The 23,254-nt window shown below is 44.9% G+C and overlaps 2 protein-coding genes across 7 annotated transcripts in view; both read left to right on the forward strand.

Moving 5' to 3' along the window:
• Positions 1-17,618, forward strand: part of si:dkey-237i9.1 (SEC14-like protein 1) — a 33,977-nt gene extending 16,359 nt beyond the window's left edge. For 2 of the 3 annotated variants that reach the window (XM_056409131.1, XM_056409133.1), the window contains 15 exons: positions 4,172-4,321; positions 4,628-4,759; positions 4,849-4,977; positions 5,335-5,611; positions 7,269-7,378; positions 7,463-7,652; positions 8,443-8,531; positions 9,279-9,349; positions 9,566-9,737; positions 9,878-10,012; positions 10,103-10,237; positions 12,271-12,525; positions 12,611-12,789; positions 14,067-14,093; positions 15,266-17,618. In XM_056409131.1, the coding sequence (XP_056265106.1) occupies positions 4,172-4,321; positions 4,628-4,759; positions 4,849-4,977; positions 5,335-5,611; positions 7,269-7,378; positions 7,463-7,652; positions 8,443-8,531; positions 9,279-9,349; positions 9,566-9,737; positions 9,878-10,012; positions 10,103-10,237; positions 12,271-12,525; positions 12,611-12,789; positions 14,067-14,093; positions 15,266-15,371 (2,157 nt within the window). In that variant the 3' untranslated portion in view covers positions 15,372-17,618. The remainder of the gene's footprint in view (positions 1-4,171; positions 4,322-4,627; positions 4,760-4,848; positions 4,978-5,334; positions 5,612-7,268; positions 7,379-7,462; positions 7,653-8,442; positions 8,532-9,278; positions 9,350-9,565; positions 9,738-9,877; positions 10,013-10,102; positions 10,238-12,270; positions 12,526-12,610; positions 12,790-14,066; positions 14,094-15,265) is intronic. The other variant, XM_056409132.1, reaches the window with a different exon arrangement.
• Positions 17,619-17,866: 248 nt separating this feature from the next.
• LOC130190641 (endonuclease V-like) overlaps positions 17,867-23,254 on the forward strand; it is a 38,361-nt gene continuing 32,973 nt past the window's right edge. Inside the window, exons 1-5 of one of the 4 annotated variants that reach the window (XM_056410154.1) lie at positions 17,867-18,192; positions 18,902-19,073; positions 20,353-20,487; positions 22,229-22,268; positions 22,842-22,954. In XM_056410154.1, the coding sequence (XP_056266129.1) occupies positions 18,149-18,192; positions 18,902-19,073; positions 20,353-20,487; positions 22,229-22,268; positions 22,842-22,954 (504 nt within the window). In that variant the 5' untranslated portion in view covers positions 17,867-18,148. The remainder of the gene's footprint in view (positions 18,193-18,901; positions 19,074-20,352; positions 20,488-22,228; positions 22,269-22,841; positions 22,955-23,254) is intronic. The other 3 variants (XM_056410153.1, XM_056410156.1, XM_056410155.1) reach the window with 3 other exon arrangements.

Genomic DNA, 23,254 nt, shown 5'->3' on the forward strand with positions numbered 1-23,254 from the left:
CTGTGTGCAGCGGGTCATTATAATAAAGTGTGTTGTTTTTAAAGTCTGCAACACATGATTATTTTCACTGTCAAAAGATCTTGGTTGGCAGGGTTCCTACGGTCATGGAAAACCTGGAAAAGTCATGGAATTTTAAAATGCTCATTTCCTTTATTGTTTCAAAAGTCATGGAAAAAACTTAAATCATTAAAGTCATGGAAATGTGTTATAATTAGGGATGGGTATCGTTGGGTTTTTTCCAATACCGGTGCTAAACCGGTACTTTAAAAACGATACCGGTGCTAAACGGTGCCTGAACCGATAGTTGTTGTTTTTTTACGCACAATGAGGACATTAAAAACCTCTTTGGCCATATTCCCTGAAGAAGCCGTTATCATGGAGCACGACAACAACGGATATCAGACTGTTAACATACACAATACATGTTCTCCATTATATGATGTGATATGTATTGTCATGTGCAGACTTTATAGGGTTAATCCTGTCACTGTGTTGATGGGCAAAGAGAACAACCAATCAGAGGGACTGAAGATGACACGTGACAAATAAAGTTTTGCTTCTGACAGCGAGTTACACTGAAACAAAGTGACGCCCCACGGTCTTTATTCCTCCGTCATTATATTCCCGGTAACACCGGGTATACAGCCGGGATCGCTGGACACCAACACATCTGCTAGCAGACTGTCACGCTCGTAGCTAGCGCTAGCTACGAGCTAGCTTAAACATGGTTATAATGGCTAATTTATTATTTCTTGGGCTACTTTTATGAATGCAAGACTTGCAATCAACGATACGGTACTAATCTGAGTTAAGGCTGCTCGTCATCATCGGTCTCCCCGTGTTCAGGGGGACCGGTGACGGTCTCCCCGTCGCCCAGCCTGACGCTGGTGTGCTCCACACGGGCTCACAGTCACACACGGCCACGCCTCCGCTGTCAGAGTTAAATATGAGAGGCTCGTAACCTGCTGACAGGGCGGAGTCACCTGAGAAGTTCACAACAAGTTTTTTTCAATTTCAATCGGCTCAGGCACCGAAATGTGCGTTGCGTTTTGGTCCGGGTAATACCGGTTGTATTGGAACCGGCACCACATTGGCACCGGTTTCCGGTACCCAACCCTAGTTATAATCACATGTTCATTTACGCCGAGTTTGAAATAATTAATGTGTTTTTTAAAGAAAGACGCTCAAAATATAAGCCGGCGTACGCTCTCAATACGCAACATGTTCTACTTTTTTCATGTTTATACCGAGATTTCAGTTTGGTCATGGACAGTTGGTTTAAAGTCCTGGAAAAGTCCTGGAAATCCATCGGTCAAAATGTGTAAGAACCCTGGGTTGGTCTATTAAGGGTCAGAAAATGAGTTGCCATTGGCAACCACCAGTCCCGATCCCACGGATACAGAGCAAAGCAGCTAATCCACATATTTATACATATATACATATATATTCATCTCTTAGTCGATGAATAGATTAGTTGACTCGCATTTTCAGCTGTACTAGATGTCCTAAAGGTAAAGTTGCAATTGCTCCAGAAGTTTCTATCGCCCTCAACATAAAGATGTCAGCTTGAAAACACAACATGGTATGTCCAACTGAGCTCTTTCCTGTTTTTGTTTGGCTTTTCCTTGCAGCTACTTTACTGCCAGATCACAGCCGCTCTGGTTTTCCTGCTCATACATGCTCCATGCAGCTCTTCTGGATTTCCTGAATCTCCCTTCCTGAGAGAAATGAGTCCAGTCTTTCGTAAACATGCCCATACCCACATTGTCTGCGGCCCACAGGGAGAATGTTCTCGTGTGTCAGGAAGGGATCAGACGGCCGTGCATTGTTACGTCTTCTCTACTCCGCCTCCTGGAAACCACATCTGGAGACCCGAACCCATTCCCTCCCTCACGGTTCTGTTGTGTCTGAACTCGTCTTCATGGAGACGTGATGATGATGCAGTATTCATTACATCTTACATCTGACCTGGAAACTAAGATTTGTTTTGTTGGTTCATTGTTTTTTACTTGGTGTGCCGAGGTTGAGGCGAAGGACAAACACACATGTGTATTCATCTCGGACATGGCCGAGGAAAGAACACGTCGAGAAGTTTCTTAAGCTCCAAAATAAACTTTACGAACTGCTCGGCATGCAGCGGCTTTCCTGATGTTCTACATCGCCGACACTGTACAACAATCTACAACGATATACCACAATGTACAACAATCTACAACAATGTACTACACTGTACCACACTGTACCACACTGCTCTGCATAAAGTCTGAGGGCCAGTCGATGCCGGCGGTGTTGTGTTCAGTGTGGCCCCGATGGGACCAGATCGAGTCTCTTTTTTGGTGGTTTTTGTTTTTTGTTTCCTTTTTGAGGTCTCATGACCTTCCAGTTCTGGGTTTCCGGTGCACACGGGCGGCTGAGAGGTTTATTTATATAGTTCCGTACAGTATTTCGGGCTATTGTTTTGAGTGCGCTTGGCCTCTGTGGTCCAGATTGTTGACACACGGTTGTTTTCATGGGTGAAGCCGATGTTTACGGTCAGCGCTGTAATGCTGACGCAGCACAAAGCTGCCCGCTTGTTCCAGAGAACAACAGCTCAGCATTCAGTCCATGGACAGCCGAGTGAATCAGGGGCCCTGTAGTGGCCCTGCTAGTAGTGGCTCAAGGGCCCTGCTAGTGGCTCAGGGGCCCTGCTAGTGGCTCAGGGGCCCTGGTAGTGGCTCAGGGGCCCTGGTAGTGGCTCAGGGGACCTGCTAGTGGCTCAGGGGCCCTGCTAGTGGCTCAGGGTAGTGGCTCAGGGGACCTGCTAGTGGCTCAGGGGCCCTGGTAGTGGCTCAGGGGACCTGGTAGTGGCTCAGGGGCCCTGCTAGTGGCTCAGGGGCCCTGGTAGTGGCTCAGGGGCCCTGCTAGTGGCTCAGGGGCCCTGGTAGTGGCTCAGGGGACCTGGTAGTGGCTCAGGGGCCCTGCTAGTGGCTCAGGGGCCCTGCTAGTGGCTCAGGGGACCTGCTAGTGGCTCAGGGGCCCTGCTAGTGGCTCAGGGGACCTGCTAGTGGCTCAGGGGCCCTGGTAGTGTCTCAGGGGACCTGCTAGTGGCTCAGGGGACCTGCTAGTGGCTCAGGGGCCCTGCTAGTGGCTCAGGGGCCCTGGTAGTGGCTCAGGGGCCCTGCTAGTGGTCTGCTGGACCCGATGAACTTGTGTTTAATTTACATCCAAACTAGTTCCTGTTTTCTAGAATACAATGACGTGGAAACCCAGTAAAGATAATCTGTGTCTCTCTTCCCGGCTGCTGTGTCCTCAGTCTATCGCGATATGAAGGAGAACATACAACATGGACCCAGTCCCGCATTACAAATATACCAAAGCACCAAATAATAAACTAATTGGCTAATGAGGAGGAGCAGGAGCTTTGGCCTCAAACTGGTTTACACTTATTTTCTGGCCACTTATTCAGATTCTTCAGTCCTTCTCGTCTCAATACTTTGATTATTACAACATACCTGAACCTTTAATCTCATACTTTTCTCATAAACTGTGGTAAAAAATGTTTTAGGCCTGAACTTTTGAGCAAAGCCTTTCTAAATATTATCTTTTCTCAAGGCCCGACACAAGAATGCCATGTTTAGGGAGAGGTTTCAAAACTAAACTATAAAATATGTTGTCATGTTATTATTATTATATTATTATGTAACATTTTGTTCACGGAGATGATTTCACGAGAATATAAAATCGATATTTGAGATGTAATTCTAAATGATAACTTCCTAACACTTGTGTAAGCAGCTTATAATATATAATTAAATAAAATAATGTATTTCTTAATTATGTGAATTGTGGGTTTTATTACCAATGTGGATAACAAAGTAAAAAATATAGTTTTTGACACTTTACACTGACTGGGAAGGTTTACATCGTTCAGCCGTATATTTAATTATAACTCCTAGAATGAAAATCTGACTCAGCAGGTCAGACTTTAAGAAATAATTTGTTGTCGCTAAAGAACCTCAAAGAAAAACCTAAAAAGTGATTTTAAAGTGTTGTTTCTTGTTTGCCGGCTGCATTGAGACGTCTTTTGTTTCCCTCTATTCTATAATTACATTTCATACCAACCAGATTGATCCCCGGATGTCGAACCACCGTGAATATCTGACGGTTCCGTTCCTCTTTTCCTCGCCTCCAGGCCTACGAGCGCCGCTTCCCCACCTGCCACCTCCTCCCGATGTTCGTGGCGAGCGACGTGGTGGAAGAGGAGAGCAACGAGGACGGCTCCACCAACTGGGTCCAGCGGCGCTGCGCGCTGGACGTGGACGCCCCGCGGCTGCTCAAGAGGGTACGTAGAGCATCGGATGTGCGTCTCGAGTAAACTGCTCTGGACACGGGATGTTTACCAACTCCTCATGCCCCAAAGTCTTTATAACTAATAATGTTGCTTTTAGTTCAGTTTATTCAGTTTAATCCTTATTTTAGTCTGTCGATTGAATCTCGTGTGTGTGTGTGTGTGTGTGTGTGTGTGTGTGTGTGTGTGTGTGTGTGTGTGTGTGTGTGTGTGTGTGTGTGTGTGTGTGTGTGTGTGTGTGTGTGTGTGTGTGTGTGTGTGTGTGTGTGTGTGTGTGTGTGTGTGTGTGTGCGTGCGCAGATTGCCGGTGTGGACTACGTCTACTTCATCCAGAAAAACACACTGAACCGAAAGGAGAGGACGCTTCACATCAAGTCGCACAACGAGACCTTCTCCAACCGGGTCATCATCAGTGAGACCTGCTGCTACTCGGTCAGTGTCCTCCACGGCCCGCGATATGCATCGCACACACTCAGTGAAACACGATGAAGGGTGCTGACTGTGTGTGTGTGTCGCTGCAGGTTCACCCTGAGAATGAAGAGTGGACTTGCTTCGAGCAGACCGCCAGCCTGGACATCAAGTCCTTCTTCGGCTTCGAGAGCACGGTGGAGAAGATCGCCATGAAGCAGTACGCCGGCAGCATCAAAAAGGTGTGTGTGTGTGTCGATGACCTAAATCAATGCATGTAGGTGTGTCTCATCAACTCAAATCTTCATTGCATAAATAAAGTTGCGTAATCTCTGAGTGGACGAGGGTCTTCTGTGTGGACCCAGTGAGTCATCCGTCTTCTGCAGGAGGGCTGCTGCCCACGTGGATTTCATTTTCTCCCCATTTCCATTTCTTCAGTTGCAAATACAACCAGAGTCTTTGTCTTTCTTGGTTTGCATAAAGTGCACGTGTTGGCGCCCTTAAATCTCATTTCCTTTTTAATTCACAGCCTCTTCTGCTATTTTCTTTTGGCCACAGTTGTCACTTTTTTTAAATTTCTATACTCGTGTTCCTCACAGGGAAAAGAAATCATCGATTTCTACCTGAAAGAGCTCGAAGACGAAGGGATCACCGACGTGCCGCGCTGGACTCCCTCGTCGCCGCTCCCCGCGCCGCGGCCCAGGCTGACCAGCCTGTTCAGCAGCCCGGCGGTCCTCCCCAAGCTGACGGTCACGCCCGCCGTGTCCATCCCGCTGCCCGCCGACGCCAAGGACGTCACCTGTCAGGACGCGGTGCGGGACAGCGTCGCTCTGCAGGACGACGGCTTCACGGAGATGCTGCCCGGTACTCCTGAAGGTCCGTTCCCTCAGATGACTGAAAACAAAGAGAGACGGTCCTTTTTTGTTTATTTAATGTCCACTGAATATTTGCACTAGTACCAAAGTAGCACTGTTAATATCTATATATATATATATATATATATATATTTGTTTATATATATATGTATTTATTTATATATATTTGTTTATATATATATTTATATATATATAAATTTATACATATATATAAATCTTTATATATATACATTTAAATCTTTATATATATACATGTATGTATGTATATATATATTTATATATATATATCAATTTATATATATATATAATATCAATTTAAATATATATATATTAGGGCTGTGAAACGATTACAATTTTTAATCGGATTAATCACAGGTTTTTGTGGATTAATCATGATTAATCACATATTACCGATATTCTCGGTATATTTTGTGAGAACATAGAGATTTATGACAAAAGACGGATATATACATTTATACATTCTTCTATACAATGGTGCTGCAACTCAGCAGTTATTTAGCAGTTTTCTTCCATCTGGAACATTAATACATCTTCATCCTAAACAGAATGTTTAACCCTCCTGTTATCTTTCGGGTCCATTTGACCCCATTCAATGTTTAATGTCGGTGTTCTTTGGGGTCAATTTGACCCCAGGCTGTTTTTCACTGTGTCAAACATATCAGAAATATCAACTTTTTTATTTATTTAAAGGGCTATTTAGGTAGTCAACAAACAAACATAAAGTACCTCACACTTAAACTTGGGAAGCAATATTAATTCTAATAATTTTCTGGAGGTTTTAATTGCTGGGGTCAAATTGACCCGAGGGTAAAATATGTTCGTAAATGTAAAGGTAACAGGAGGGTTAAACAGAACATTTTCTCTTGTTTGTCAACCATTAACTCCACCATGATACAATCTAAAGGTGGACAGATTGACAAGTGACTTTTTTTGCTCGGTCCCGATGCGCGCGCACGGAGGTCTGTGGCGCGCCAGGCGGAGATCGATAAGTGTTAACGCAACGCGAAGAGACAGAAATGACATGCTGCTGTGGAGATACGATCAACAACAGGCGTGTAGTTTAATAAAAGAACAAAGCCGTGCTCTAGAGAGCATGTCAGGGGCGGGCCAATCTTTTAATGTCATGCGATCTACCAACACTACGCGCGATCGACTGGCAGGTCGCGATCGACGTGTTGAGACCCTGATCTACAGGAAGTAAAAGTCGTAACAAGGTTTCCGGAGGTGAACCTGCGGAAGGATCATTACCGATGAACAGACCGTCTGCATGAGAGCGGACAGAGTTCAGATTGAAGTGGTGGATTGGAAGCTCATTTTGCAAGTGACTTTTTTTTCGTCCCGACGACCAACAACAGACGGATTGGAAGCTCATTCTGCGCATGCGTTAAATGCGTAAAAAAAAAAAACTAGTTAAACCTGTAATTGGATTAACTGAGTTAACGCGTTATTTTTCACAGCACTAATATATATATATATATATATATGCAAAGAAAGCAAGCATGGCCTCATTGTTTAGTCATATGAGGCTCATTGAAACACATCATTTAGATTTTATTGGCACAGACTCCTGCGTTTTGGTTTCACTTACTCTTTTACTGCATTATGTTAATTCGAGGCGTCGTGTTTCCGCGTTGCAGATAAATTGGATGCAGATTACATCACGCGTTACCTCGGCGACCTGACCCCGCTGCAGGAGAGCTGCCTGATCCGACTCCGCAAATGGCTGCAGGAGACTCACAAGGGAAAGGTGATAGTTTCACAGCCGGTGTACGAGGGTGGTTTCACCGACGCGCAGCAAGTCTCGCTAAAGGCTCCCCCCCCCCCGATCCAGATTCCTAAGGACGAGCACATCCTGCGTTTCCTGCGCGCCAGAGACTTCAACATGGAGAAGTCCCGGGAGGTGCTCTGCCAGTCGCTGACCTGGAGGAAGCAGCACCAGGTGGACTACCTGCTGGAGACCTGGACCTCCCCACAGGTCCTCCAGGACTACTACACCGGGGGCTGGCACCACCATGACCGAGGTACGACGGTGTGTGTGTGCACTTCATTTCAGGGAGGAGTGAGGTCCGTAGTCGGTGTGTAGTGCCACGAACGTTCTTCAAAACAATCGGTTCAAGTGTGAGATTATATTCAGAATATTTTCAGTGTTTTCTCGGTCAGACAAACCAAACTGAAGCCGTTGTATTCATCTATATTCTATTTAAAGTCACGGAGACCGTAACTTTACCTCACAGAGCACAGAAGAGGCTGAGCTCCGTTTGTTTGTTTGTTTGTTTTGGTAACGTTGGAACACGAAACGACGCTTCTGACGTCTGTCGGTCGTGTTGAAGCGATTTCTGTTCCTACAGGAAGACTCAGATCTCCTGATCGACTCCAGTTACACACAGCAAGCACACACACACACACACACACACACAGTCACACTCAGTCACAGACACATAGACACACACGCAATCACACACACAGTCACACTCACTCACACAGTCACACTCACTCACACACAGTCACTCAGACACACACAGTCACTCACACACACACAGTCACTCACACAAACAGTCACACACACACTCACACTCACACACACTCTCACACAGTCACACTCTACATCCTGGTGCATGCTGGTCATTCCTTGTCTCGAAGGTTCCGTGTTGACACAATAAATCTAATTTAAAGGACCCGTGTTCCCACAGTGAACAGTCTATCTTCCCATCTCAATCTTTTTTTAAAGACGAAACATGAAAGTATTTCCTCCAGCGTGTTCACAGCTGCTCTCCGTCTGTTGATGGATTAACCGTCTGTCTCCTCCTCCAGAGGGACGTCCTCTGTACCTCCTGCGGTTGGGCCAGATGGACACCAAAGGCCTGGTCCGCGCTCTGGGGGAGGAGTCTCTGCTCAGACACGTAGGTCACACACACCTTGTATAGGTCACACACATCTTTTCATATTTGTTATATATATTATTATATATTTAAAATATATATATAAATATATAGACATATATATATATATACACACAAATATATATAAAATATATGTATATGTATCGATGAATATAAATATATATATAAGAATATATATATAATTAAAACATGTCACACAACTTTTATAGGTCATTTTATATATATATATTATAAATTAAATATATATATATAGATAAATATATAGACATATAAATAAATATATATATATACAAATATATATATGTATCTATGAAAATATATATATTAAAAAAATATATATATATAAAAGTATATATTTATATCATAAAAAAAGGTCACACACCTTTCATAGGTCACACATCTTGTATAGGTAACACCTTTTCATATTTTTATATATATTATTCTTAATATAGATAAATATATAGACGTATATATATATACACAACTATATATACACATATATATATATATCTATGAAAATATATCGAAAGAAAAATATATATATTAAAAATATATTTAAAAAAGGAAATAATAATAAAAAAGGTCACACACCTTGTATAGGTCAAACACCTTTCATAAGTCAGGTGTCAGCGGTTAGGGGGGTAATGTACACCGTGACGAGTGTATTAACACAGTTAATATATAAACACTGCTTATTTATAACGTTGCCAAATGCTCTCACACTGAGGTCATGCTGTGCCATTTCAGGTGCTGGCTATCAATGAGGAGGGTCTGAGGCGCTGTGAGGAGAACACCAAGGTGTTCGGTCGACCTATCAGGTAAGAATGAATGATCTCCTCCGAAATAGAAAGAATGTACGAGGCTCTGAGAGAGAGAGAGACGAGAGGAGCTGGTTGGGATGAGAGCTGTTTAGTAAGCGACGCCTTCACCACAAGCTTCACCTCGGGGTGACAGGTGCTTAGTGGTTGGAAAGAGGATGTGGCCCAGGCGTGTGTGTGTGTGTGTGTGTAATCCTCTTCCCTCCCCGTCTGTAGCTGCTGGACGTGTCTCGTGGACCTGGAGGGGCTGAACATGCGTCACCTGTGGCGCCCGGGCGTCAAGGCGCTGCTGAGGATCATCGAGGTCGTGGAGGCCAACTACCCCGAGACTCTGGGACGGCTGCTCATCCTCAGAGCCCCCCGGGTGTTCCCCGTCCTCTGGACACTGGTGAGAACGGGGATGAATAACGCTGAAATAACAAATAACACGACAAGACGCGCACGCCCTGCTTCGCTCGGAGTGTAAATGAATGCTTTCCTGCCGTGGAATAACTAGGACTCATAAAACATGTCCACGTCTGCCCTCAGGTGAGTCCGTTCATCGATGAAAACACCCGCAAGAAGTTCCTAATATTTGCCGGCAATGACTACCAGGGTCCCGGAGGGCTGGTGGATTACATAGACAAGGAGATCATCCCCGACTTCCTGGCAGGGGAGTGCATGGTAAGAATACGACCTTCAGAAGACACGACGGCGACCGCCCCGAGGTCGGCTCTGCTGACCCACTTCTGTGTGTCTGTTGGCGCTCCTCAGTGTGAGGTACCTGAGGGCGGCCTCGTTCCCAAGTCCATGTACCGCACGGCCGAGGAGCTCGAGAACGAAGACGTCCGCATGTGGACCGAGACCATCTACCAAAGTGCCAGCGTCTTCAAGGGAGCTCCACACGAGGTGAGGCTCAACTCAGAGCACCAAAGTGAGAAGAAAAGATACATATATATATATATATATATATAAATAATAAAAAAATTATATATATATATTAGGGCTGTCAATCGATTTAAAAAAATTAACTAATTAATCGCACATTTTGAAATTGCGATTAATTAATCGCGATTAATCGCGATTAAAAGTTTTTTCCTTCTTTTTAAAGACCAAACTTCACACAGAGCTGTGTTTTCAAAGAGGCTCCTATCTATAAAGTGCCAGCGAGGTATTTAATATCGTGGATGATAAATTGTTTCTTCAGTGAAACATCAGATTAGTAAAAAAAAAGAAGTATATTTAGACCCCATTGGTCCTGTCATCTTTAACACTGAACAGCAGAACCAGTGGCCTTGGTAACTGACTGACATTCACATATGTCACGTTAACCCTCTGGAGGCTGGGGGCATTTTATACATTTTACAAAATAAATTAAATTCACCGTTTAAAGTCTTTTGCATGTGACACATCCCCACGTGTTATACATCAAACATTCCAGAACAATCTCAGCTCTATTCAATGAGGCTCATTGTCCTCGCGCCGTGTTCTCTGCTCTCTGACTGACAGGCTGCTAATGAGCCTCACCTGTGTGGTGGGAGGTCCTTTGTGATTTACTGAGTGTTCATTGGTTGTTTTTTTCACAAAATGTTGACAGACAAACGGATTGACAAATCACGGTGAAGGTTTCGTGTGACGAGTTCTTTCCGCGCCGCGTCCCCCGACACGTCGCCCCTCCGTTCCTCTGTGTATCAGAGGGGGAGACGGGAGGAAGGAGGAGCAGGAGGAAACCCGACTGATTACCTTCGCATTGAAAATGCCGGAAGGTTATGTTTTGATCGCCGTGTATTTATTTATTTATTAATTTATTTATTTGTATGCGTGTTATTCGCAAAACTCAAAAAGTATTGAACCGAATCGCATGAAATTTGGTGGGATGATTGTTTATTATCCGGGGACCAGTTGATTAGATTTTGGGATCGATCGGGTCAAAGGTCAAAGGTCATGAACAGGTCAAAATCTTTCGCAGAACTCAAAAAGTATTGAACCGAATCGCATGAAATTTGGTGGGATGATTGTTTATTATCCGGGGACCAGTTGATTAGATTTTGGGATCGATCGGGTCAAAGGTCAAGGTCAAAGGTCATGAACAGGTCAAAATGTTCTTGAATCGCATGAAATTTGGTGGGATGATTGGTTATTATCCGGGGACCATTTGATTAGATTTTGGGATCAATCGGGTCAAAGGTCTTTGTCAAGGTCATGGAAAGGTCAAACTCTTTTTTTACCATAGCACGATACATTTTTGTCCAATTGGCATGCAACTAATGCCAAAATGTTCATAATTCAATGCCCAATCTTGTGATATGCGAAGGTATGCACTCTACCGAGTGCCTATTCTAGTTCATCCATGAGTTTAAACTGATTTCTGCTCCTTATTTTCGCGGTGAAATAATTGTTTTAAAAACGGAAACAGTGTCAGAGGAGTGCAAAAACGTCAAGGCACACCGGAAGTAAACAAAGTTGCGTTAATTGCGTTAAAATATTTTAGTGCGTTAATCGCGGCCAAATTAATCGCATAGATTAACGCGTTAACGCTGACAGCCCTAATATTTACATATATTATATGTATATTTATTATATATATATATATTTAGTTATTTTATATATATATATACATACTAAATATATAAATACACATGCAATATATATATATTTAAAATAATACATAGACATTTATTTATTCATATATACAAAAATATATATATTCAAAAAAATTATATAGAGAGCTGCCTAATGTCTCTGTTGAAAGGTCTGCCATCTAGTGGTTGTATGTGGTGGAGCAAGTCGAATGTCACATAACTTTAAAACATAATCCGTCTGCAGTTAATCATGTTACATAATTTATACCAAAGGAAGAGAAGCAGCATCAACACACAACCACCCCTCTGAAAATGGTTTCCACCTCACCGTGTCCGTCTCCCCTCCCCCAAAACCACCAGATCCTCATAGAGATCATCGACGCCTCCTCCGTCATCACCTGGGACTTTGACATATGCAAAGGCGACGTGGTTTTCAACATCTACCACTCCAAGCGGGCCCCCCAGCCCCCACGTAAAGACCCCCTGGTGGTGGCCCACGTCATCACGTCTCCGGTGGGCAACAACGTCCAGCTCATCGACAAGTCGTGGATGCTGGGGCAGGACTACAGCATGGTGGAGACCTCGCTCACCTGCAAGGAGGGCGAGAGCGTGCAGGTGAGGGTCCAGGAGTCCGAGCCGATGAGTCACGGACGTCTTGCTCTCGCTCGTCCGTCCTTGACGTTGTTACTTCTCCCCTCAGGGCTCTCACATCACGCGGTGGCCGGGTTTCTACATCCTCCAGTGGCGGTTCCACAACATGCCGGCCTGCTCCACCACCAACCTGCCGCGCGTGGATGACGTGCTCGCCACCCTGCAGGTGTCCTCGCACAAGTGCAAAGTCATGTACTACACGGAGGTGCTGGGCTCCGAGGACTTCAGGTTAGTTAGTTAGTGTGTGTGTGTGTGTGTGTGTGTTACATTGGTATAAGTTTTGTTTAGTTTATTAACTGGATACCCGTGAGCTGACGCCTTAACGGCCGCCAATCTTCTCTGAATATCTTTTATATATATTGTTATATAAACAATTTTATATATATTTTTTTTAAAATATGTATATTTTTTAAATATGTTGTTATATATATTATTATTTTTAATATATATATACATTTTTTAAATATATATTTTGTAATTATATATTATATGTTTAAAAAAAATACATACAGGACTGTCTCAGAAAATTAGAATATTGTGATAAAGTTCTTTATTTTCTGTAATGCAATTAAAAAAACAAAAATGTCATGCATTCTGGATTCATTACAAATCAACTGAAATATTGCAAGCCTTTTATTCTTTTAATATTGCTGATTATGGCTTACAGCTTAAGAAAACTCTAAAATCCTATCTCATAAAATTTGAATATTTCCTCAGACCAAGTAAAAAAAAGATTTATAACAGCAAAACAAAATCAAACATTTGAAAATGTGTTTCCAGGTGTTTCGAGTTAATTAGGCGATTCAAGTGATTTGTTTAATACCCTACTAGTATACTTTTTCATGATATTCTAATATTTAGAGATAGGATATTTGAGTTTTCTTAAGCTGTAAGCCATAATCAGCAATATTAAAAGAATAAAAGGCTTGCAATATTTCAGTTGATTTGTAATGAATCCAGAATGCATGACATTTTTGTTTTTTTAATTGCATTACAGAAAATAAAGAACTTTATCACAATATTCTAATTTTCTGAGACAGTCCTGTATATATATATATATTTAAAAATATATATTATATATTTATATATTTCAATATATATTATATATATATTGCCGCTAATCTCCCGGGGCCCACAGAAAGAAGACAAAATGTAATACATGCAAACATGACGTAAAACAAACAGTTAAAAATTCAGAATAATAACAAATAAATCAAGATGTCTATCAGGTACAAAAGGGATGAGAAGGTACGAGTCCGTATTGTTTCTGAGGTGTTTACCATGATGTTGTTGTGGTTTTATTCCTTTACGAATGCTCATTCTTTACTCCTTTCCCCCTCTCCAACACACCTATTTGAAATAATTAATATCTGTGGTGTTGCTAAACAAGCCGATGAAGAGGCTGAAGAGCATCTGGTGGTTTTAAATGCCCCCCCCCCCCCCTCAGACTCTAATCCACCTTTTCTGTCCACTCCTCATCTATTCACTCTGTCTTCCTCCTGAAGAACGGCTTGCTGGGATGTGCAGAGTTTGTAAGTGGCTCGGTGTTCTACCCCGTGCTTCAGGCTGCTGGCGTATAAACAGGAAGTTGTTGCTTTGTTCTAATCGGCGCTGGCTTCGCCCGCTCTGCCTGCACGTCTCTCACGATCTCCTGGATTACTCCTGTTGACCCGTCTGCTCGGCTCCTCATGTTCAACACCAACGGACCGAATCTCACTCCATCTTCACTTTGGCTTCTGAATGCAAGAGATAACCGTTTAACACACTTTAGTGTCATTTAGAATGAGAAAACTTTATTAAAACTCATTTGCCACCAAGAATCCATCCAGACAACAATAGACACCGTATATGTGTTGTGGTGGTTTGTTAACGGTTGAGACGGAACATGTTGAACACCTGGAACACGACCTCAGGTCGACCTTTAGGCGACCCGTGTGTCTGAAGTGAATCCACAAACACACGATGTAATGGGTTGAGACTGGATTTATTTTGTGACCCCTCCCTACCGGGTATAAACCTAAAGTGATAACAATATAATAAAAGAAAAAGTCAGAAATAAGAGGTATGAGTAGTATATATATTTTCCCATCTTATTTGACGACCCTTCAGTGGGCCCAGACCCTCATGTTGGAACCCTTTTGACGGCTAATAAGAACAAAGCGCTGCACATTAAGCTCCATCCGTAGTTCTCCTGCAGGCTTCAGTTGGCTGCAATCTGCAACCTCGCCACTAGATGGCGCCAAATCATCCACATTGTTTAAACGCATTAAATGCACCAAAAAAAGTCACCAAAAGGAGATTGTGACACTTGAACTTCTTAAATTATTGGATTATAAATATTCGTCCATTTTTAAAGTGATTTAATGCATGACATGTGTCGTTATTTAGGCGTGTATGACTCATGTTGCTGGTATATTGACACCAAGAAGCCTGCAGACTATTTTCATAAAAACACATCAAGACTTTTGTATTATTCAAGTAAATTAACGTTAAATAAAACAACAATATGCTGCATGCTCTGAAGGCTGCTGTGGTGTAGTGTGTGAGACGATGACCCGAAACACCAAAAAGACCTGGAACAACACATATTTGGGCCTTTTGAGATGCTCTCACACACACACACACACACACACCGTTGCTTGTTGCAGCCTGTCGGTGTGTGTTCTCATGGAGGTGGTGACCCGTGTCCTCCGTCTGTCCTCAGGGGCTCGATGACCAGCCTGGAGTCGAGCCACAGCGGCTTCTCTCAGCTCAGCGCCGCCACGACGTCCTCCAGCCAATCACAGTCCAGCTCCATGATCTCCAGGTAGAAACAGGAGGCTGGGGTCTCTCTCTCTCTCTCTCTCTCTCTCTCTCTCTTTTCCCCCCCCCAGCCAACTCTCCTCCCGCCCTTCTCCATCGTCTCCGGACGATGTTCCCGCTGCACAGCGAGTCTCTCGAGCTGAAGCATGCTGGGAAAACCACGAATACTAAATATGAAATCCGAGGAGGAAAAAAAGAAGAAGAAAAACAGACTACGATTTTAAAAAGGGCTGATTTTTATTTTGTTGTTGCACAAAAGGTGATGTATATGTCGTGAGCCTGGTACCTCAGCTGGAATCAAAGCATCAGCAGAATGTGTGTGTGTGGGAAAGGGTCAAAGGTCAAAGGTCGGGAGGCGAACTGCAGCACGAGGAGCAGAAATGAGCAATATTCTCATCCCTTGAGCTACGAGATGAAAACACTGGAGGAGCTGTTACACAATATGCATTCACACACACACACACACACACACACACACACGTGGACATTTGATGAGTGTGTGCCATATTCCCAGAGGGGCGTTTCTTAACTACCTGTGTGTTCGGGGGAGGGGCGAAGTGAACTCTGAACAGGACTTGGGTCAAAGATCACCTGCGATTTATTTTTCCATCGTCACGGCGTGGATGGAGGGGGCGGAGCTTAACGTTCATCTCATCGTCTTTCTGTCCGACCCTCGAGGCTCGGAGAGCGCTTTAATATTTTTGACCTGGAGCAATAACACGAGGTTTGACTTTCTACCGTGTGAAATATTTCTATTTATGGTTCTGAAGACGTTGCTTTGTTACTGAATGTGCTGCTGCTCGCCGGCCAATGAGACGCCTGCGTTCGGAGGCCGTGATGTCATCCTCTGCTTCGTGTTGTCAGAGCGATGCAGGTTTTACATTGTGTGGATGATGAGGTCGTATGGGAGGAGGCGACGTGTTGACGGTGTTTCTGGAGATGTGTGATTGGGGTGAAGCAGAGCGGTGATTGGGGTTTGAAGATATATATTATTTAAAGATTATAATAGAGACATTTAAAAATTATGTAATACCATTTGAGCCTTTTGTAAACATCATTTTCCTGCTTTTTCTCCCCGTTTTTTTTCTTTCAAGGTCACCACTGTGACAGACGAACATTTCTAAACGCAACGCAGCAGAAGTTTTTATTACTATTTATTTTGCTGATTAGCCTTGAGGACTGTTGCCATAGTTACAGAGTGCAGCCAGCAGTAGAAAGAAGAAGAAACGGTAATATATATATATTTTTTAAATATATTTAAATATATATATATATATTTTTTTAATATATATAATATATTTAAAAGAAAATATATATATATATATATATATTAAAAAACTATATATATATATAAATATATTTCTCTTCATATGGGACTTAGACTGGCTCCGTCTGGTTTTTAATACATGAAAATGCTTGTTTATTTTATTTTTAACTTTTATTGAAAGGTCAAGGGTGAAGTTGTGCTAACTGTGTCATTAACTGCAATAACATGAAAAGGACCTCCTCAGACGGGGCTATTTAACTGTGTGAATGTGGGGGTCAAAGATATGCCTGTAAACTAAGTGTAAACAACTCCTCTGACTGTAGAACAACGTGACTCCATCACTTCAGGAGCTTCACTTCACTTAATGAATCTTTATTTAAAACTTTATTAGTTCATCTGACGGTGAAACAAACGTCTCACACACAGAACCATGGAGGAGCATCTGGAACTGAAAGGGTTCTTCAGAGCGACGCCATAGAAGAACCATTTCTGGTTCCTCAAAGAACCTTTCAAACCAGGGTTCTCTAGAGAGTTCTTCAAAGAAGCTATAATGGTGCCTTAAAGAACATTTTAAAATGGTTCTTTAAGGCACCATTTCTGGTTCCTCGAAGAACCTTTCAAAACAGGGTTTTTTAGAGAACCATTTCCTTGAATAGTTCTTCAAATAACCTATAAAGGTGTTTAAAGAACCTTCAACAAATGGTTCTCTGAGGCACCATCTCAGAATGGTTCTTCAGTAGGTGATGGTTCTTCGCAGAACCACAAAGCCCTTTAAAGAACCATTTAAAGAACCTTATTGTTCTGTGTAGCTCCTCGTCTCTCTTTACACTCCAGTGTGTCGTTGACTTTCTTTCTCACGCCTCAAAAGGAGGATGATAACTGTTGCATATCTGCTCTGTGTGAGGGGTCATGTGGTCATGTGAGGATTCATATTTGGCGCTTTTACATTTGTTTGTTTTTAAACATTAAACTTGGATTATGAGAACAATCTGCACTCTTCTTTTCATTCCTGCTGCGCCTCCTTCACTTGTTGTTGTTGTTGCTCGTCTTTGCTTGCTGATGAGAAGCTCATCATAACATCGAGTGAAGCTATTTTAAGAGCCCTGTGCTGACTGATCAACCACTTTGAGCTGGTTTTAGTCCAATAAACAAAAACAACAGAATATACTAAGAGTAATTACACCAGAACAACTAACTTAATAACTTAGTAACCAATTAGATCATTTTTATTTTATTATAGTGCACGGAGCTGCAATGTCCGAGCAAGAAAAACATTGAATGATTGTTTTGTACATGTTCTATGCAATTCCCTGTTCTGGCCACTAGGTGGCAGCACGAACCCGCTCAGCGAGCCGCAAGCCCCGCCCTCACGATGACGTCATACACGCGGAAGCAAAACAAGTCCGCGACCCGAGAGCTGCTGCTGCTCGCGCGGCTCCTGCCGGTTCACTTGTTATTATCAAACACCTTTTGTGTTGTTCCCCACGTGACTGAGGGCTCCTCACCGGACTGACCCGGATGTTCGCTCCTCCTGGAGAAGAGCTGGTCCACCAATGGGAGAGGTCAGATACGTCCATACACCTGAACCCGGAAGTCCACCTCGCATACCTGCACAGATTACACCACGTGTCTCCAACTGTAGCCACAAACAATGTTAGAGTACTTTTTAAAAGCGCTTTATAGATTAAATGTATTATGATGATGATGAGGAGGTGCAGCCAGGTGTTGCTCCACCTGTCGCTGTAACTTGTGGCAGCAGCAGCTCTGCGCCGTCAGTCCTCAGCTGCCATTGATTTGTGCGCGTGACGACGAGGCCATATGACTCCACGCGAGGCCTTATGTCTCCATCTGGGATGTGCGCGTGCGTGTGTGCGCGTGCGTGTGTTTGCTGACGTCGATGAGCAAAGCCCTGGTGGAGAAGTTTGGCAGAACATTTAATACGTCAACGTGTCGCTGCTGTCTGGATAAAACAAGATATTCATTTAAATTATAACTCAGAAAAGCCACGCCCACATCAGACACGTCCTTTGAGTATTAAACAAAAAAAATCACAATATTACATTTTTCAACACATCTTACTTCTCTACATTAGTGGTGCCATGTGTGGAAAAATAAATACTCGCCTTTTCTGTGAACTCTTATTTTGAAATACTTGAATTATTAATGTTATAGGGTTACAAATAGCAGTGTTCTCAGACTTCGAACACTTAGATTGAGTCTGACTTCACTGTAGTGACGTGTGAGTGCTGGCGTCACGTGACCTCTGTGCAGCGAGCAGGCCCGGCTCCGGCTGCAGCTGGTGGAGGAGGACACGGAGGCCTGGCAGCGGAGCCCAGGCTTCTCCGGCCTGGAGAGAGTCGGAGGAGTGGACCTGTCCTTCATCAAAGGGGATGACGTCAACGCATGCGCACAACTGGTGGTGCTCAGCTTCCCCGACCTGGAGGTGAGACGATTATCGGTGCGCTTTGTCGCCCTCTGGCGGCGACCACTGGGAACGCAATGCAAGTGACACAGAAATACCATAAAAAACACACTTCCATAGCAGAGAGAGGTTTTCTAAAAATATGTCATGATGTAAAATAATCCGAATATTTAATTAGAAGAAGAAGAAAAAATGAATTAACGTTATTTGGGGAATGCGTCACTACTCATCCACTGACTCTCCTCTCCTCCCACGGTGGCTGTCTGGTTACTTTAGGCAGCAGCTGATGGGATTCTGATATTTGTCCATCATTTTAGCTCATTTATCTTCTTCCTGTGGGACCATAAGCCTCTTTGATCAGGAACCTTCTGACACCAGAACTGATCTGGGTCATGATCTCCTGCACGTGACGGTGGTGACGTCCTTTAAGGACATGTCTGATGCACCGTACATTACATGTAGCGGGATATGAATTTATAGATGTTTGACCTGCAGGCGACAAAAAGCCGCTAAACCTGCTATTGGTCTTATTAATTCCATATTCTTCTCTTTTTATCTCCTAATCTGCTAAAAGCTCCACAGAGAAACCAAAACAATGAGCGTTAGTGGTGTAAGATGGGAGGAGCCTATTCTGATTGGGGGGGTGTGTGTGTGTGTGTGGGGGGGGGTTACGTATCATCCATCCAAAAAACATGGTTTCATCCGCCCCCAAAGAGGATCAGCTCGACTCGGACTGGACCAACGCAACATCAACGGAATAAAACGGAGCGAACCAAGACGACATAAAGATCAGTTACCGGGATCTCCCCGCCAAAATAAAAGCACCAACAAACTAATATACGCTCAAGAAATAAAACAATAAAATGAACAATATACTAGAACTATAATTTAAGATCTATGAAGACGCTACGAATCCCCTTGTCGTTATTCCTCTGAAGTCTCATAACTACGGACATCCTTCATATTAATGTCATTTCATCTGTTCAATTCAGATTATTTTGTAAAGCCAATTATAACAAATTACAGATTATTAAATAAGTCAAATGTTGTAAAACAGCACATGGGGAATGAGAGAACGTAACCTCATCATCTGAAGTGTTTGGGTTATTGACCCCCCCCCCCCCTGAGGAGGCTCAGCTGTGTGTATGTGTTACCCCCCCCCCCCCACCCTGAGGAGGCTCAGCTGTGTGTATGTGTTACCCCCCCCCCGCCACCCTGAGGAGGCTCAGCTGTGTGTATGTGTTACCCCCCACCCTGAGGAGGCTCAGCTGTGTGTATGTGTCACCCCCCCCCCCCCCAGCTGCTGTATGAAGACAGTCAGATGGTGACCCTGACCGCCCCCTACATGGCCGGCTTCCTGGCCTTCAGGGAGACCCCGTTCCTCCTGGAGGCTCTGCGGCGGCTGGAGAGGAACCGGCCCGAGCTCCGGCCTCAGGTCAGCAACGGGGGGGTGAAGGGGCGGGGCTTAGGGCTGCTGTGATGATGTCATGCTTTGGGTCTCCAGGATGAACTGAAGTCTGGAGCCGCTTCGATGTTCCTGAGACTTTAAAGTTGAAACCTTCCTGTAACTTCACATGAAACAGTGAACTCCTCCTCCTCCTCCTCCTCCTCCTCCTCTGTTCTCCTGATTCATCCTCACCCCCTCACGTCTGTCTGTCGCCTCCCACACACACACACACACACACACACACAGCCCTGGTCGGTGCTCCGTGTATCTGCACCCTTTGAAGTGAAGTTCTTCTCCTCCTCCTCCTCTGTCTCTTTAAGAGGTCGTTGTGGAGCTGAAGGACTTCATCAGTGAGGAGCTCTTCTTCTTCTCCTCCTTTCTTCTTCTTCTTCACCTTTTTCTTCTTCTTTTCCTTCTCCTCCTCCTTCTCTTGTCCTGTGTGAAAAGCCTCAAAACTGACATATATGCAGTGTATGAATAGAGAAACCCTCAGAGGTCAAAGGTCACTCAGGTGAGCAGCAGAACGTCTCACAGCTCCACGATTAGCGTTATGCATCACACCTCCTGCTCCTCGCCTCCTTGCCTCCTGCTCCTCGCCTCCTCGCCTCCTGCTCCTCGCCTCCTGCTCCTTGCCTCCTGCTCCTCGCCTCCTTGCCTCCTGCTCCTCGCCTCCTGCTCCTCGCCTCCTTGCCTCCTGCTCCTCGCCTCCTGCTCCTTGCCTCCTGCTCCTCGCCTCCTGCTCCTCGCCTCCTCGCCTCCTGCTCCTCGCCTCCTGCTCCTCGCCTCCTCGCCTCCTTGCCTCCTGCTCCTCGCCTCCTCGCCTCCTGCTCCTCGCCTCCTGCCTCCTGCTCTCGCCTCCTGCCTCCTGTCAGCCTCCTGTCGCTGCTCCTTGCCTCCTGTCCTCGCCTCCTGGTATCATGTCCTGTCCTGCTCCTGCCTCCTGGCCTCCTGCCTCCTGCTCCTGCCTCCTGGCCTCCTGTCATGGCCTCATGTCATGCCTCCTGCCTCATGTATCCTCCATCCTGCCTCATGTCCTGCATCGCCTCATGCCTCATGTCCTGTCATCTGTCCTTGTCATCCTCCATCCTGCCTCCTGCCTCGCCTCCTGTCCTCTGCTCCTCATGTCCTGTCCTGCCTCCTGCCTCCTTGCTCTCTCGCCTCCTGCTCATGGTATCCTGTCATTGTATCCTGCCTCGCCTCATGCCTCCTGTGCCTCGCCTCCTGCTCCTTGCCTCCTGCTCCTCGCCTCCTGCCTCCTGCTCCTGCCTCGCCTCATTGCTCCCTGTCCTGCTCCTCCTCGCCTCCTGCTCCTCGCCTGCCTCCTTGCTCCTGCTCTCCTCGCCTCCTGCCTCCTGCCTCCTGCTCGGCCTTGCCTCCTGCTCCTTGCCTCCTGCTCCTCGCCTCCTGCTCCTCGCCTCCTGCTCCTCGCCTCCTCGCCTCCTTGCCTCCTGCTCCTCGCCTCCTGCCTCCTGCTCCTCCTGCTCCTCGCCTCCTGCTCCTCGCCTCCTTGCCTCCTGCTCCTCGCCTCCTCGCCTCCTTGCCTCCTGCTCCTCGCCTCCTGCTCCTCGCCTCCTTGCCTCCTGCTCCTCGCCTCCTTGCCTCCTGCTCCTCGCCTCCTCCTGCTGAGACATGTCGAATATAGACATTTACAAAAGGTTAAAATGTGTTTGTTGTGAAGAAGAAGCGATGACATCGTCCTCCAGGTGCGCTCACGCCGTGTCCTCCACAGGTGGTGTTCGTGGACGGCAACGGCCTCCTCCACTACCGAGGTACGGCCACCATGCATTGAGTGGTGTAAGATGGGAGGAGCCTATTCTGATTTGGGGGGGGGAAGACTCGGACTGTACCAACGCAACGTGAACGGAATAAAACGGAGCGAACCAAGACGACGTCATAAAGACCAGTTACCGGGATCTCCCCGCCAAAATAAAAGCACCAACAAACTAATATACTCTCTAGAAATAAAACAATAAAATTAACAATCTGCTAGAATTTAAGATCTCCCCCCTCCCCCCCATGCTGTCCCACTTGGGACATTCTGATTGGCTACTTCCTGTATTGCTCCTCACTGGAGGCTCACAGACAGGAAGTTAGAAAGTTAGACTTTGTGTGTGTGTGTGTGTAGGTGAATGCACCGTGCTCATTGGTGGAGGTGATGGTCGTCCACGAGGGAGGAGTTTCATATGTTTATCTTCTCTGAGAGCGAGATGAGGTGGTTGATGTGTAAACTGTTAGCCTAGCTTAGCATAAAGACACCGCCTGGTAGTGTCGGTCGTGTGTGTTTCTGTTGTTGCGTCATCGCGGTGCCGACGGTGACTCTGGGCTGTGATTGGACGCTGCAGAGTTCGGCCTGGCGTGTCATCTCGGCGTGCTGTCGGGGCTGCCGTGTGTGGGCGTGGCCAAGAACCTGCTGCAGGTGCAGGGCGTGAACAAGAGCGAGGAGCACCAATCACAGGTGAGAGCTGCTATTACCTTCGCATTGAAAATGCCGGAAGGTTATGTTTTGATCGCCGTGTATTTATTTATTTATTTATTTATTTATTTATTTATTTATTTATTTATTTATTTGTTTGTATGCGTGTTATTCGCAAATCTCAAAAAGTATTGAACAGAATCACATGAAATTTGTTTATTATCCGGGGACCAGTTGATTAGATTTTGGGATCGATCGGTTCAAAGGTCAAAGGTCAAAGGTCATGAACAGGTCAAAATCTTTCGCAGAACTCAAAAAGTATTGAACCGAATCGCATGAAAT

Source organism: Pseudoliparis swirei, chromosome 24, assembly GCF_029220125.1.
Source record: "Pseudoliparis swirei isolate HS2019 ecotype Mariana Trench chromosome 24, NWPU_hadal_v1, whole genome shotgun sequence".
Taxonomy (NCBI): Eukaryota; Metazoa; Chordata; class Actinopteri; order Perciformes; family Liparidae; genus Pseudoliparis; species Pseudoliparis swirei.